Below are 17,417 nucleotides of genomic sequence, written 5' to 3' on the forward strand. Positions count from 1 at the left end.
CACTTACAATGTCTAAGGTTTTGTTTAGACACTGTAGGGGTACCATGCTCATGCACTGGTACCCTCACCTATGGTATAGTGCACCCTGCCTTAGGGCTGTAAGGCCTGCTAGAGGGGTGTCTTACCTATACTGCATAGGCAGTGAGAGGCTGGCATGGCACCCTGAGGGGAGTGCCATGTCGACTTACTCATTTTGTTCTCACTAGCACACACAGGCTTGTAAGCAGTGTGTCTGTGCTGAGTGAGGGGTCTCTAGGGTGGCATAAGACATGCTGCAGCCCTTAGAGACCTTCCTTGGCATCAGGGCCCTTGGTACTAGAAGTACCAGTTACAAGGGACTTATCTGAATGCCAGGGTGTGCCAATTGTGGATACAATGGTACATTTTAGGTGAAGGAACACTGGTGCTGGGGCCTGGTTAGCAGGGTCCCAGCACTCTTCTCAGTCAAGTCAGCATCAGTATCAGGCAAAAAGTGGGGGGTAACTGCAACAGGGAGCCATTTCTTTACACCAACCTTTACTGGTTATGCCTCAGAGCATGGTTCAAGATCCTCTACTGACTGCCAAGGGAGGCCTCTGTGGCAGTTTTTTTTTTTTTAAATTTAGTCCTATTATGTAGCAGCACAGTTGTATGGGCCCTGATGTGACTGAGACATGAACCGCACCCTTACCACCCACTGCTAATTGCCTCCCATATTCCCTCACCCATTATTCTTTGACATCCTTGATAACATGACTGCAGCATCTAAAATCACAACCACCCCCCATCCCACTGTGCATAGCCTTTAGCTGTGAGCAGTGGTGGCTTGTCCCTGCGCCCAGTCGACCACAAGCAGCTAACCCCAGATGTAATGGCATGCACAATGGCAGGTTCTTCCTCTTTAATTGTCTTTTCCTTCTTTCGGTACCACGGGTACTTCACAGGGTTAAATTGGAGTGAAGCACTTGTCTGGTTGCTTTTATTCCTTTCAGGTTGACTTATTAACCCAAAGTTGGAATACTGTGCCTGTAGCGCTAAAAGGCTTTTGTAGTTTTTCTGCTCAGCGTGGATGGCACTGTGCTAATCCAATGCTTAAAAGCTGTTGTAGAAAAACAGACATTTGGGGTGAGCAGTTTTAGAGCGTCGTTGGTGTTTTAGAGTGTTCCATGTAAACAAACTGCTCCCCACCTAAACCATTTAATAAAGCAATATGATAAAATAATACTTTTAATAGTATTGAAAAAAGATTATTCAGTTTTACTAAATTTTTTCAAAACGTAAACTGATATAAATGCTCTTCTAAGTTAACATCGTTAGATTACACATTTTTACTTACTGTAATATAAATGGAACTACCCACCCAATCCCTAAACACAGCACATTCCTGAAACTTAAAGTTCGCTTACTACCCTTAAATGTTACCATTACGCCTCCCTCAGTCCCTACTGCACCTAAACACCGTCCAGATCTGAACCCTAAAAGCCCCTAAACATCCTATACTCTGCTTATGAATCTTAAGAACTCTTACTAATCCTATGCTGTACCTATCCGTGACCCTAAACTCTGTACCAACCTTCTAGACTACCGATCCCCAAATAGTGTTTAACAAAAAAAAAAAACTTTTAAAACCCCTTGGCATTACCCATCCATGAACCCAAAAATCCCCATAAACGCACAGGAAAAAAAATATGCATGGGCTCCAGTGGCTGACAACACTAACATCTTCCCAAACGTATAGCGAGCATCCTTCCTGGAAGACACAGGCCTAGTGAGAGCAGCAGGCACACATTTAGGGGAATAAAGTACCATTTACATCGTAGAGGCAGAAATTGTTTTCCCCACATACGTCTGGTAAAATGGCTACCACGACCGCAGTCAGTCGCCCAATAGTCTGAGTTGAGAAGGCTTTAGCTGCTAGTGGTTTCAGAAACTGGTTCTGCTGTTGACAAAAACCTAAAAACACATTGGACAACTCCATTGGCCGTGCACAAGTCTATCTAGAAATATCCAATGGTGGGAACAAATTCACCATGCATGCAGAGGTCTGATGTTTTGTATTCTTGAACAGCTCTTGCTTCTGGTCATCTATTTTAGAATTTGATTCTCCAGCCAGACAGGAGTGAAGGATGTGGTGACTGGCGAGGGTTTTGCGTACTCCAGCTATATTATAACCAAGCAGCTTTCCCAGAGTGTGGACTTAAACAGAGCTTAAAACTATAAAGACATCATTTGTACTATCTCAGTCTTGGTCTGTGCCTGCTGAGGCAGAAGTAGAGCCCAGATGCTGCTTTCATCACCTGACTGCTCAGTGATGTTTAAACGCTGTAACCAAACCACCCTTCCTTCCTCTTCCTGCTCATCGCTCTTCCTTGCTGATCGCAGGCGTCTGGCCGTTTCACCCCTTGCTTCCTGTTCTTCGGAGAAAATAAGAACAAGCAGCTTCCTGGCGCTGACACATGTACATTTTCATTCCCAGAGGCCTTCAGTTTGTCACTTCACCCTTTCTGCCCCCTCTCCACCCATCGCATGTTAATCCAAGCAGAACACTGTTCTGCATTCATGAACACATTGCGGAGGCTTCTCCTGTATTGTTTTTACGCCACGCTTGCGATGCTCTGCAGCACTGAAGGAGAATAACCTTTCACTTTACTACTCGCATCTGTAAATACCCTCAACCTTAGAAAGGACCTAAGCCACATTGATGGTCCTGCCTCAACAACCAGTCCGTATTTCCAGGAGCAGGGAACTGTGCAGTAGTTATGCTTTGCTGACTGTGCTTAACTTCAGCCTAAAATGCTACCCCCCTCCCCCAAAAGCAATTAACGCTTTCTGCTTTCAGCTGTAAGAAAACAACTATTCTAACCTGAAAGAATTGGTGAGACTTGTCCTTAGGGTATTGGGTCCATCTGAGGTGGGTGCTGTTCACCTTTGGTGTCCAGGTTGAGTGATACTGCTGCACTACAGCTTGTTAAACTTTAGACATTTTCCTCTACTCAAGTCCAGCAGTCGAGGCTTACTCAAGGCTGAAGTAGGTTTATAAACTCAAACACTGCATGTAATAGGATTTGCAAACACTGCTCAGTTAAAATCAAGGTGCTACCAAATAAGATGCCTGGCTTGTGTTAACCAATGGGAAAGTGATCTTGGAAACCTTTTGGTGTCATCAGAAGTATCCAGTTGAATATCATGCGCCTGCCCCTGCCTTAATGTCTGCCTTGGGATGTACGGCTCGGCAGCTCTTGTTGGAGGCCCTGCTGTTGAGTTCCTAGCAAAATTGGTGTAAAATGTGTGATGCCAGGATCCCACCACCCAAAACTGATTTATTGTGGACTACACAAGACAGAAATGTTGGGGTTAGGACAACTTACTATTCACAGTACGCAAGTTTCTGGGCAGTGATGTGATGGTCATTATAAAGTGGGATGACCTCTCATATTGTGGATACAATGATGGAAGGTCTGCCAAAAGGAAAGCCTCTTCGGGTGAACCTGGAATCGCTCGCTATAATGACACCTGAACATGAAATGACATCTTCAAGTCCTCCAAGATGGCAACGCAATCCCTGACTCTAGGGCTTTTTTGGAGACCTTGGGCTTCCTCTCTATCCGAAGTCTTTCTCTCAGCTTCTGTCCACCTTATAAGGATGTTACTCCAAGCTGACAAGGAGGGTGGGGTTGCTGCCGCCTTCCAGTTACTGGTGATAACCTGCTTTGCAAGAAGGCCAGGTTGGTGAAACATGATGACTATTGTGGCTAAGGGGGACTGGTTGTACAGCAATAGAAGAAGTCAATTCAAGCACCTTAGTCCAATGGTGTCCTTACGATTGGCAACCCCAGAGTATTCTTTGGCGGTCTGCCTACTCCGCAGAAGAGCAGGGACCGGTATCTGTGGCCTGCAGGAAAAATATATTAATCTCTACTAGTGATCCATAGGCCCTATGCAAAATGAAATTGAATGAGTTTAAATTTGGCATTGTGCGAAACGGCATGGGGATAGGCCAGTGTGTGTGTGTGACCGTTCCATGTCAGACGTTCCTCTGTCAGCTTCCATTTTTCCCGAAGTGGAGATAGTGCTGAGTGTAAGGAGAGCCTTCTACAACCAGCTGATGTGTCTACACCTCAATCTCATAGTGTAGATGGCCTTCGCAAATGGGTGAGAGTCCAGATCGGCATCTGTTAGTGAATGAAAAATGTCCTAGCTAACGGAACATTAAGGACACGGAGGCAAGGATTACAGTTTTTTTTTCTTTGTTTTTATTAACAGCAGTCAACATTAAAATATAACAGACTTCATTTCCCATAACTCCAAGGGGAAAAAGTCACAGTTCCAACAAGAAACAACCAGTCAGGTGGTGACTGGGACCCTCTGTAGTCTTATGCCTGTGTTGTTGCCTCCTCTTTCTCCCTGTGAGTGCAGACTCGTATTCTTCTTACTCCAGCTTCACTCTTTCAGACCCTAAGAAGCGGTTAAACAAGTGTGTATGAACCTGGAGCCCAGAAACTATTGGTTCTAAAGCAATGAACATTATCCATGTATTTTAGGAAACTCTCTTCTCCTCACCCCCCCCCCCCCCCCCCCCCCCCCGGAAAATATCATGACATGTGTAAGAAAATGCCTCCTTGGCATGGTTACCCCCTGACTTTATGCCTTTGCTGATGCCAAGTTATGATTTGAAAGTGTGCTGGGACCCTGCTAACCAGGCCCCAGCACCAGTGTCCTTTCCCTAAACTGTACCTTTGTCTCCACAATTGGCACAACCCTGGCACCCAGGTAAGTCCCTTGTAACTGGTACCCTTGGTACCAAGGGCCCTGATGCCAAGGAAGGTCTCTAAGGGCTGCAGCATGTCTTATGCCACCCTAGGGACCCCTCACCCAGCACAGACACACTGTTTGCCAGCTTGTGTGTGCTAGTGGGGAGAAAATGACCAAGTCGACATGGCACTCCCCTCAGGGTGCCATGCCAACCTCACACTGCCTGTGGCATAGGTAAGTCTCCCCTCTAGCAGGCCTTACAGCCCTAAGGCAGGGTGGACTATACCACAGGTGAGGGCATAGGTGCATGAGCACCATGCCCCTACAGTGTCTAAGCAAAACCTTAGACATTGTAAGTGCAGGGTAGCCATAAGAGTATATGGTCTGGGAGCCTGTCAAACACGAACTCCACAGCACCATAATGGTTACACTGAAAACTGGTAAGTTCGGTATCAAACTTCTCAGCACATATTAATGCACACTGATGCCAGTGTACATTTTATTGTGAAATACACCCAGAGGGCATCTTAGAGATGCCCCCTGAAAACATACCCGACTTCCAGTGTGGGCTGCCTAGTTTTTGCCAGTCTGACACACACCAGACATGTTGCTGGCCACAAGGGGAGAGTGCCTTTGTCACTCTGTGGCCAGGAACAAAGCCTGTACTGGGTGGAGGTGCTTCTCACCTCCCCCTGCAGGAACTGTAACACCTGGCGGTGAGCCTCGAAGGCTCACCCCCTTTGTGACAGCACCACAGGCAATCCCAGCTAGTGGAGATGCCTGTCCCTCCGGCCACTGCCCCCACTTTTGGCAGCAAGGCTGGAGGAGATAATGAGAAAAACAAGGAGGAGTCACCCCCCAGTCAGGACAGCCCCTAAGGTGTCCTGAGCTGAGGTGACTCTTACTTTTAGAAATCCTCCATCTTGTAGAAGGAGGATTCCCCCAATAGGATTAGGGATGTGCCCCCCCCCGAGGAGGCACAAAGAGGGTGTAGCCACCCTCAGGGCCAGTAGCCATTGGCTACTGCCCTCCCAGAACTAAACACACCCCTAAATTGTGTATTTAGGGGGCTCCCAGAACCGAGGAAGATAGATTCCTGCAACCTAAAGAAGAAGGGCTGCTGACCTGAAGCCCTGCAGTGAAGACTGAGATGACCACTGATTTGGCCCCAGCCCCACCACCCTGTCTCCCTACTTCGAAGAAAACAGCAACGCATCCAACAGGGTCCAGCAACCTCTGAAGCCTCAGAGAACTACCCTACTTCTAAAGGACCAAGAAGCTCCAGAGAACAGCGGCCCTGTTCAAGAAACTGCAACTTTTTGAAACAAAGAAGCAACTTTTAAAGACCACACGTTTCCCGCCGGAAGCGTGAGACTTTCCACTCCGCACCCGACGCCCCCTGCTCGACCTGCGAAAAACCAACACTACAGGGAGGATGCCCGGCGACTGCGAGCCCGTGAGTAGCCAGAGTTGACCCCCCTGAGCCCCCACAGCGACGCAGAGGAAATCCAGAGGCTCCCCCGACTGCCTGCTTCAAGGAGCCCGAAGCTGGAAACCACACTGCACCCGCAGCCCCCAGGACCTGAAGGAACCGAACTCCAGTGCAGGAGTGACCCCCAGGCGACCCTCTGCTTAGCCCAGGTGGTGGCTACCCCGAGGAGCCCCCCCTGTGGCTGCCTGCACCGCTGAAGAGACCCCCGGGTCTCCCCATTGATTCCTATTAGAAACCGGACGCCTGTTTGCACTCTGCACCCGGCCGCCCCTGTGCCGCTGAGGGTGTACTTTCTGTGCCTGCTTGTCTCCCCCACCACACCCCCACCCCAGAGCCCAACAAAACCCCTCCTGGTCTGCCCTCCGAAGACGCGGGTACTTACCTGCTGGCAGACTGGAACCGGGGCACCCCTATTTCCATTTAAGCCTATGTGTTTTGGGCACCACTTTGACCTCTGCACCTGAGCTGCTGGTGTGTTAACTTTGGGGTTGCCTTGAACCCAACTTTGAACCCTGTAAGTGTTTTATTTACCTGTGAACTTAACATTTACTTACCTCCCCCAGGAACTGTTGATTTTTGCACTGTGTCCACTTTTAAAATAGCTTATTGCCATTTTTGTCAAAACTGTACATGCTATTGTGATTATTCAAAGTTCCTAGAATACCCGAGTGAAATACCTTTCATTTAAAGTATTGTTTGTAAATCTGGAACCTGTGGTTCTTAACATAAACTAAGAAAATATATTTTTCTATATAACCAATTGGCCTGGAATTTGTCTTTGAGTGTGTGTGTTCCTCATTTATTGCCTGTGTGTACAACAAATGCTTAACACTACCTTCTGATAAGCCTACTGCTCGACCACACTACCACAAAATAGAGCATTAGAATTATCTATTTTTGCCACTAGCTTACCTCTAAGGGGAACTCTTGGACTCTGTGCACACTATTTCTTACTTTGAAATAGTATATACAGAGGCAACTTCCTACAACATGCAATTGGAAAAAGTAAGACCCATGCTTACTTCAAAGATAAGCAAATCCAAACAGGAGGAAGAAAATCAGGTGGCTTAATCCTCGCCTGTGTCCTTAATAGAATTGAAACTTTCCATAACGTTAGCTAGGAAATATTTCATTCTTTGGCAGGACCTGAAGTGAGGATTACGCTAATTTGAAGCTCCTTCATAAACAGCGAGGCAATGATGGGAACTGGTTTAGAATAAAAACTTTTTAAAGGTATAGTCAGACGACCAGTCTACAGCATTGAGAATATCTTCCAGATGAGCTCCAAGGGAGAACGTCTTAGAGGCCATAGCCCTTCTGGCAGAATGTGCTCCATACATTGTTTGTGTCTGCCTTCTTCCTGTATGGCCCTTTGGACCCATCGGGCAATCGTCTGGAAAGAGACCACTCTGAACGTTTGTGTAAATCGATGAGCAGTTGGTAATTCCCACTGGGGCATATATCCTCCGTCATGGCTTTATAAGCTTTGATTTATCTTACCACACAAAGTTTTGGGTATTCTGGAAAAGAAGGATAATTAACCAACTTAGAATTGCATTTCATATGTCTGGAAATAGGGAATTAAACCTCTTCTGGGGGGGAAATACTACCCGTTGGGTCCAAGGCTCTGACAATTGATACATGTCGGCAAGAAATGGGCAGAGAAGAGGCCAGCTTGGCCGAAAGTTGCTTGCGCGAAAGGAGTCTTAATAGATGGCCAGGACTGAAACAAACTGAGGACCTTATCACCATGCTATAGGAATGAATACCTAGGTTCTGAGGGGGATGGAAAGGCGGATGCTTAGTAACAACTTACTCACCAAGGGGTGATCCCCCTACTGGGTGGTCATCAACTTGGGAGTGGCCTGCCGAAATAGCAGATCTAAAAGTATTGATCGTACTATAATCCAAGCCTCGTGCGGATAACTAGGGAAGTAAATTCAGTTAATGGGCAACATCCGCCCCCACAAGATCCAAATGTCTTGTACTCCACCAGCCAATACATCTAGACCACGCTGATCTGTAACTCTTGGTAGTGCTGTCTGCCCATTCCTTGGAAAAGAGGGATGCAGCCGGCCCCACAAGTCCTTGGACTTCCCCGCATCTCTTGTAATCCTCCATGCTATAGGAGCCAGTGACTTCTCCAATATGAGGGGATGGGGGTCTTGGAGGAGATTCAGAAACATTGGTAGAGGGATTGGAGAATCCCAAGAAAGTTCCAGAAGAACTGGAAACCAAACTTGAGATCTCCCCATTGGGATCACAAGGGCGATGTCTGCTGTTAGGCGTCTGATCTGGGCTGAGGCGCTTGGTCATTGCAAACGGAGGGAAGGCATAGCCCTGCTCCGGTTGCCAATTTTAGAAAAATCGTCCATGGCCGTTGCCTCCGGGTGCCAGCTGAAGATTCTCTGGATCGGATGGTCTAGGCGAAACTAAAAGAGATCCACGGAGAATGGGACTCACCATTCACGAAGGAGATGGAGGATTGATGGGTGTAGGTGCCAATGGCTCGCATCTCTGAGGTTGCAAGAGTGCCAGTTGACTATCTGGTTGGCAGCCCTCGGGAGGTGTTCGGCTGAATCGGAGATCTGATTCTGCAGACAGTGTTCCCAAAAGTCGCGAGACAGATCCACTAAGTTTTTGGAGCGAGTCCTGCCTAGATGTTTTATGTATTTGACTGCCGCTACATTGTCTATCTTGAGAAGGACGTAGCATTGGGCCTTCTCCTTGGTCCAGCAACGGACCAGGAAAGAACCTGCTAAGAGTTCTAGACAATTGATATGCTTTGAACATTCTTGAGCGGACCCACTTCCTCCAGTGGAGAATTCCCCATACCTTGCCCCCCCATTCTGAGCCACTAGCGTCAGCTCCCTTCCAGATCTGGTCATGAAGTCCAAAGATCGCATGCCCGTTCCAGGCCTCCATGTAAGTCACCCACCACTAAAGTGCCTCTCACTGAAGCGTCTGATAAGGGGACCACTTGAGAATCCCCTTCTGAGGTGAGATGCCTTCAACTGTTGGAGCGCCTGATAATGCAGGGCGTCTGAGAAGATTGCCTGGATCAAGGACAACAAGAGACCTACCACTCACTAGCTGGCAGAGGGAGGTGGAAGGGTGCGCTGCCAGATGACGTGTCTCATGTTTGATCTTGGTCATCTTCCTGGAAGGGAAACGGGTGGCTCGCACTGACTCCACCACAAAACCCAGAAACGCCAGCGGGTGAGCCGAAGAGGTGGGGGGGGGGGAGGGGGGAGGGACTGACTTCTGCTGATTTATTACAAAACCTTGGGACTTCAGCAGGGAAATCGCCATATGCAAATGATGCGAGAGTATTGATCAATAAGGCAGATGTAGTCCAGGTAGATGATGAGGCGGACTCTTTCTGGATATGGAGAACTGTAAATCTGTATGTGGAACCCCTGCATTGTTTGGATGACCCAGGCGTCTGAAGTGAGGAAGACTATCAGTTGTGGAAGAAACACTGAAGCCTTGCCTCCCTGACATGGGAGGGTCTGAAAGCTCAACTGTATTGGAACCCTGGGAGGTCGCCACCTTGGATAGAGGTACCCATTTCAAATAACAGTGATGCAGAAGGCTGTCCGGATCTAACTTATTCGAGGTATCTTGGGCAACATTGTCCGCTGGCCCCTCTTGGGAATGGTGGAGAGAAGAGCACCATGGGTGGGAGTTTGGCTCCTGCTCTCCATCCGAGCCTGAGGGCGAATTGGGGTCGTGAGGGGGCGAGGAGGGTTCGGTAGAGTAGATTGCCACTGGAGGTTGCAGATCCGAAGGGCCCAGCTCTGAGGCATAGAGGGGCTCCGGGTGCTTGTGGGCCAAAAGGCACACTTTAGTTCATCTAACGCGTCTAAATTGATTCCAGAATGGGGTCCCTTTTGTGGTCCAGCAACGACTGGGACTGGACGTAACCCCATAGGAGGTCAAAAGGGGAGAAGACCCTAGATAAACTTCCCTCCCAGGGAGGGGTTTGAAGCAGCGTTCACTCTACTGCTGCACCGTCTTCTCCCCTGTAAGATGGTGGCCCTCCTCAAAGAGGTCCCTAATGTTATGAAATTAGAATTATGAAACTGTGACTGGCTTCCCCAAGTAAGGAAGACACAGGGTCCAGGAAGACCATGAAAGTGGGATGTTTGGAGCATTGGGGAGAGCTCTGTTGGTGAGGTCTGTAGGTGTAGGATCATAGGTTTATTCTGAGTAGTCGGGTGTGCGAAGGGGTAAGTGCACTAGCACCGGGAGCCCGGGACCAGGAGACCATTGAGGTCACCAGGGCGGACTGGTGGCCCTTTGCACACATCTCAAGTAAGAGTCCTGCCAGCCACTGACTCAACCACTGGAGATGGATGGAGGGCAAGTGCCATAGAAAAGTGACTCCTCAGGTTGGACCCTCCAGTCCCCAGGCATGAAGCAGGTGGCTCAATGGCTAGCACGAAAAAAAGAGGACAAGTGTCAACCCTGTCTAGTCCCCCTGCTTACCGGGAAAGAGGGGGAGCTGCTTTTCTGAATACTTATTCTGGCTGTGGACGAAGTGTGTAACCCTCGATGATGCAGGGACCAAAAAAAAACAGAGAACCTCAGAGTTAGCCCCACGGAGGGTGTAGAATGCATTTTTGAGGTCCAAACTAAGGACGCTTCCCAAGGCCAAGATCGTGGAGCTGCTTCAAAGAGCTATACAGGGGCCTGAGGTTTAGGGATGTGTTGCTTCGTGTGATTCATTCTGATCTGAATAAATCAGTCGAAGGATGATTAGCAAGATTTGGGAGGCCAAGACCGTCGCAAGAATCTTCTAGTAGGACAGAACTCGGGATAGTTATTCTGTAGACTTCTGGATGTAGGGACATAATGGCTTAGGAATGGGGACTATTGAGCCCTCCCTGAGAGAGTGTGGGAGAGATCCAGTCTCTAATGCAGCTTTGTACATCTCCACATGCTTGGGGGCCAAGGTTGCCTCGTATAGTAAAGCCTAGGGGGAACCCATCTGTTCTGTGTTTTTTACTACCAGCTGCAGGATCTTTGATGGGAGCTTTGACTACTTGTGTTGTGACGGGGGTGTCTATCTCCTCCCTAGCATCAGGGGGAACCCGTGGAAGGTGAAGATCCGCAAGATACTGAGTTATTTGGGTTATGAGGGGTTCATCCCCCGTGGTATACAGACGGGTACAAATCCTAGAAACCAGTTAGGATTTTCTGCTGTATATGCACTAGTACACCCGTTGTGTCTCAGAGCACAGTGACTGGGATCTGGAGTTTGTCTCAGCTGGTCAGCCAGGCAAGAGCTAGAACTCTGCTGCTTTTATCTCCCTCCTTATGTACATGTGCAGTGTGATGAAGGTGCTTTAGTCTCCCTGTTAAGGGGGCTTCATGAGCCCATGCAATGAAGAAAGCCTGTGGCAGGCTAAGGTCCGAGACAGTCTGTTTAATGTGGCTAAAACCATTTTCTGCCCTGATAATGCATGTGCTTGCAAGATTGTAGAGAATTATCTTATCACGGATGCAGTGACCGCGCATGTCCACCATAAGGGCGTCCTAACCATCGTCTTAGATAATGTAGAACATTCATTGGTTTCAAAGTAATCATGGATGTAAAATGCAAGGCATCTACGAAAAGGGGGGTGGGGGGGGGGGGGGGGGGTCATTCCGCACGGTCCCTGCAATCGCCAAATGAGTATAGGCGGGAGAGATTGCACCCATGAAAGAGATGTCATCAAGGGGCCATGGTCTGAGATGGAGTGGTGGAGATGGAGTCCGATGAGGTGACTTGTGAACTAAGACAGTCTGAGCACAGTATGCGGTCCACACACACGTTTAAATTGTGCGGAGGAGAGCAATAGGAGGGTAGCCTGTGCCCTGGGTTATGTTGCCAGACATCTGTGTCCAGTGCTGTGACCAGGCAGGCAGGGACCTGCCATTGGCGACCACATGGGTGTGGGGTAAAGCTGGGTGGAACCGATCAATGATTATATCTAGGACCGTGTTAAGGTCTCCACCAGAACCCAAGGGAGGTAAGCCCATTTTGTTGGTGTGTGTGAGGCTGCTCAGGAATGTGGCTTGGTGAGAATTTGGAGCATACATACTACCCAGCACCAGTGAAACTCCATCTGAAGAGCCCTCCTCCATATCGAACATGCTTTCCGAATAAATTGTAGTGAACCAGGCAGAGAAGCCTATGCGGAGTAAATTGTGTAGAGATGTTTGCACCATCTCTTTTGGAGTCTAGATACCTCTGGGGCTGTGATGTGTCTTGTGAAGGATTGTCAAATGGGCTCCCTTACGCCTGAGAGAGGGTATTTTGTAACACCAAATAGTTATACATTTCCCATGTGTTTGTGGATGTTATTGTGTAGTGTATATTACGTGGGGAAAAGTATGGCGTGTGCAGGGATAGTGCCCTCACCCGGTTTTGCGGTGTATACATGAATTGGGCTATTAAAACCTTTTGCTTGCGGTTCTTGATAAATGCGGCTGCAAAGTCCAGTAATGGGATAGGAGCTCCTGGGAGGGAGAAACAAACTGACCTGCCAGCAAACCATATCTGCTTCTTGAAAAACCTTGAAGGGGGTGCATCATAGACCTGAGATGAGCCGGGAAATCTGAAGGCCAGCCTGATGTGTCGGGGGAGCTGGCTCAAAGCTAATCCCACTAAGAAGGGCTAGAAAGTGGGGAAGTCGCCAGAAGTATTGCTCGTTTGCACTTCATGTGGGAACCAAAGTTTGGGCAGCTGGACCTGGCAGAAGAAGAGAATTCAGAGCCCAAAAAGACAGGGACACGGTTAGACTGTGAGATAACTGATAATGGTGGCAGTGTAGTTCTAGTGCAGGGCATTTGTACTTGTATTCCTCTGGGTAAACTGCCTATTGGCGCTCCCCAGGATACGCCCATCCGGGCCCATTGCATTAATCCGGTCTGGGACATGAATTAACTATATAAGTTGAGTGTAGGATGTGCCCTTTATGGGTGGACTAGTTAATGGTGTGGGTTTTGTATGCCGCACAAGCCAGTTTGTATCTTTTGTGCTATGTCGTTGTCACCCTACACACACACCTTTCCTCTGGACCTGGTCGATTGGATGGTCTTCAGCACATCCGCTTTGTCCCGAGGATATGTCCCCTGCATTGATTAAACGCCCCACCCCCTTGCTCATGGGGACAGATGCAGCACCTACTCGCAGTACACAGAACACCTAGGTCAGTCGTAATTGTGTCAAAAGGCACAGACCTTCCGGTTAGTTCTAGCATTCTGTCTTCACCACGGGACAGTTCCAAGTCCTGCACCCGGCATCCATTGCCTTTTTGTTGTCCGCTGTACTCTAGTACAGGAGAGAAGACACTGGAGCAGGAGTGGAACCTCTTCAGCTTCTCTTATCCCTCTAGAGTGGGCCTTGTTTTAGGAAGCCCGTGGATTTGCCTTGTCTCCTGTTTAGAGAAGTAGAGCCTACTTAACTGCCTGCTAAGGGGCTTGGCTGTGTCAGCAGGGTCGGGTTAGCTGATCCACGGGTAGATGTCCTCAAAGGATGCATAGACTATCCAGAGAAATGAAGTGGCAGTAGATTCAATAAAATCTGGTGTCAACTTCGTGACACTGATTTGGCAGCCTTTGAAGAATGTGTTGCTTGGGAGGGTCCAGGAAGTATTTTGACTTGGCTAATGGATTGTAACTTTGCACAGTGCCTACATTTGTTGTCGGTAGTATTGGTTTCCTGATACCTAGAACAATAAACTTCTACTGTGCATCTCACCAGAACTGAACATTTGAGTAACCCTACAGATCCCTTTTGGTTTGAAAACTTAATGACGTACTTGTAATGGTGTGACCATGACCTAGTTCTATCATAGACCAATATATTTGACGGCTGTTTTATTTACTAGTTTAATGGTGTTGGACGTGTTTATTCATTTTTTTAAATTTATTTATTTACTTATTTTTTTAAACAGATTGTAGTACCACCGCTGCCTGGGAAAGCATTGAAGAGACAACTTCCGTTCCGAGGAGATGAGGGCATTTTTGAGGAGGCCTTTATAGAAGAGAGAAGACAAGGACTAGAACAGTTTATTAACAAGTAAATCTTCCAATTTTTTTGTTTGTTTCTTAAATGTCTTATCTTTTTTTCTTCATTCAATGTCCACAGTAGTTCAAGGTGAGACTGACTAGGGAGGGACCACCCGCCATCATGTACATTGGCCTTTCAGATGTATAGTTTGATTGACGTTAGCGCTCCTAGAGAGAGGCTAGAATTGGAATGTTCCAAGTGGCACAGTACTTCATGATGAAGGGGGGTGGGGAGAGCAGCGCTCTGCTTCTTGGCTGTATCCCTGGCTGGCTTTGCTTGCAGTCCTAATGGGTCTTGAGCTGTTGAATGCCTATAAGCGTCAGGTTTTGCTAACTACAACGTTTATCCTCTCTCAACCTGTGTGGCCAGGTTCTCATCGCACAGAGAAAAGAGTGATGCTTTGGACCCTCTCACTTCTGCTACTAGGTTAGAGTGGGGAGTAAGTGCCTTCCCACAGCCTTACATTTATATTTTGGGACAGCAACGCTGCTATTAAACTACATTTCAAACTACAATATCCACTTGTCCATGGGACAGATTGCTTCATAAATCAGTTTGTCCTGTAACAAAATCCACTTGTCCCTTGGGTGCCATGTAGTGCGGTGACAAATTATGGCAGCAATCTCATTCTAAAAGGGCTCAGATAGCCTCTCTGATCATGCCAGGGCTCGTACTATAGTAGGGCATGAATACTAGCAAGTAACGTATTTGGCCACCCTTGCACAGATGTACATACTGGGGCTGTAAATAGCAGAAAAGCAGTAGTTCCAGTGTTGGAATGCCCTTTTGTGTCTGTGCAAACTTACAAACTTGCATGTTTTAAGGGTTTTTACCAGCTCTTCTCCCATACTGAGAGCGCTTGGAAATGTATTTTTATTTTAACAGTTAGGAGGTGGGGGGGGAAGGAGGGGGAGGGGAGTAATTGGAGGGAAAGTAAACTTGTGCATGCTCAACAGATTTTTGCTTATGCAAATCTAGGTGTAAATATTTGCTCAAGCTAAAATGCACTTACGATATTTTCTAGAAGTACCATTTCTTGGCCGCCTTCATGAAATTCTTCGTAATTCATTAGTAGTAAATCTGCACTAATGCAAGAATATATATACCATGGTGCACTTTTGTGACTTCCTTTAAGAAGTGGGCCCCTAATTAGACCTGACATTAACCAAGAAATTTTTTTTTTAATTAAAATTCTCTCTCTGAGTAACAGCATTCATTGTTCTGTTTCACAAGGAGCATATTGGCACGTAAAGAAGTTTTGTTCATTGCTAGGAACTACTGCGGCGATGTCTACTTTTCAAACCATGTCAAAACAAGACGTGCATTGACAAAACCAAAAGGCTGACTTTAGGAAGTTGGCTCTGTATGTACTATTTCAAAGTAAGAGATAGTGTGCACAGAGTCCAACGGTTGCCCTTAGAGGTAAGATAGTGGCAAAATTAGATAATTCTAATGCTCTATTTTGTGGTAGTGTGGTCGAGCAGTAGGCTTATCAGAGGGTAGTGTTAAGCATTTGTTGTACACACACACAGGCAATAAATGAGGAACACACAACCAAAGACTTAACTCTAGGCCAATAGTTTTTATATAGAAAAATATATTATAAATACATAAAATGCAGGGTACTCCACACAGGTAAGTTAGGAACTTTGAATTAGAGCAATAACATATACAGTTTTTGTTAAAATGGCAATAAGCTATTTTAAAAGTGGACACAGTGCAAAAATCAACAGTTCCTGGGGGAGGTAAGTATTGGTTAGATTGTGAGGTAAGTAAGACACTTACAAGTCTTAGTTCCTGGGCATAGGCAGCCCACCGTTGGGGGTTCAGGGCAACCCCAAAGTTACCACACCAGCATCTCAGGGCTGGTCAGGTGCAGAGGTCAAAGTGGTGCCCAAAACACAAATGTGCCTATGGAGAACAAGGGTGCTCTGGTTCCAGTCTGTCAGCAGGCAAGTATAGGAGGCTGGACTGGCTTGTAGTGAGTACCAAGGGGTACTTACACCTTGCACCAGGCCCAGGTATCCCTTATTAGTGTATAGGGTGTCTAGCAGCTTAGGCTGGTAGATAATGATAGCTTAGCAGAGTAGCTTAGGCTGAACTAGGAGACGAGTGAAGCTCCTACAGTACCACTAGTGTCATATGCACAATATCATAAGAAAACACAATACACAGATATACTAAAAATAAAGGTACTTTATGTTCGGTGGCATGTGTAGCTGCAGATATACATGCTGTGCATAGTCCGCCGTCTGGTGTTGGGCTCGGAGTGTTACAAGTTGTTTTTCCTCGAAGAAGTCTTTTCGAGTCACGAGACCGAGGGACTCCTCCCACCTTGGTTCCATTGCGCATGGGCATCGACTCCATCTTAGATTGTTTTTTTTCCTCCATCGGGTTCGGACGTGTTCCTTTTCGCTCGGTGTTTCGGGTCGGAAAGTTAGTCAGAATCTCGGAAAAATTTGTCGGTATTGTTTCGTTCGGTATCGGGATAGTTAGAACAAATCGACACCGAACCTTGAAGAGCTCCGGTGACCCTTCGGGGTAATTTCGACCCCTGTCGGGGCCTGGTCGGCCCGACCGCGTGCAACATCGAGACTGATGGAACGGACCCCGTTCCGATTCTGTCCTAAATGCCACAATAAGTATCCGTATACGGATCAACATTTGGTCTGTAACTTGTGCCTGTCCCCCGAGCACAAGGAGGATACGTGCGAAGCCTGTCGTGCGTTTCGGTCGAGAAAAACGCTCAGAGACCGAAGAGCCAGGAGGTTGCAGATGGCGTCCACGCCGACAGGACAACAACAGTTCGAGGAGGAGGAAGAAGAAACTTTCTCCATCCACGAGTCGGATTCCGAAGAATTCGACGACGAAGATCAACCAACCGTGAGTAAGACGTCGAAACAAAAAACACATGAAAAGACTGACAAAGCCCAGGGGACGCCACCGCCAACAGGCCATGGCTTAACCCGGAAACTAGGTGACCGTCCATCGGCACCGAAAAAGGGCGAGCTGGTGTCGAAGTCGTCCGACTCGGGTCGAGACACAGGCACGCAGCAATCTCGGGACCGACAGAGTGGTGCAGAAAAGGGTCGACACCGAGACAGCGGCACCGAAGCTGCTCAGCACAGCGGC

The 17,417-nt window shown here is 47.7% G+C and overlaps 1 protein-coding gene across 1 annotated transcript in view; it reads left to right on the top strand.

Moving 5' to 3' along the window:
* The window catches only part of SNX12 (sorting nexin 12), a 76,866-nt gene that overhangs the window by 37,938 nt on the left and 21,511 nt on the right, over window positions 1–17,417 (top strand). Inside the window, exon 3 of the mRNA XM_069209446.1 lies at window positions 14,170–14,294. Within this exon, the coding sequence (XP_069065547.1) occupies window positions 14,170–14,294 (125 nt within the window). The remainder of the gene's footprint in view (window positions 1–14,169; window positions 14,295–17,417) is intronic.

The sequence above is a fragment of the Pleurodeles waltl genome, chromosome 2_1 (genome assembly GCF_031143425.1).
Source record: "Pleurodeles waltl isolate 20211129_DDA chromosome 2_1, aPleWal1.hap1.20221129, whole genome shotgun sequence".
In the NCBI taxonomy this organism is placed as follows: domain Eukaryota; kingdom Metazoa; phylum Chordata; class Amphibia; order Caudata; family Salamandridae; genus Pleurodeles; species Pleurodeles waltl.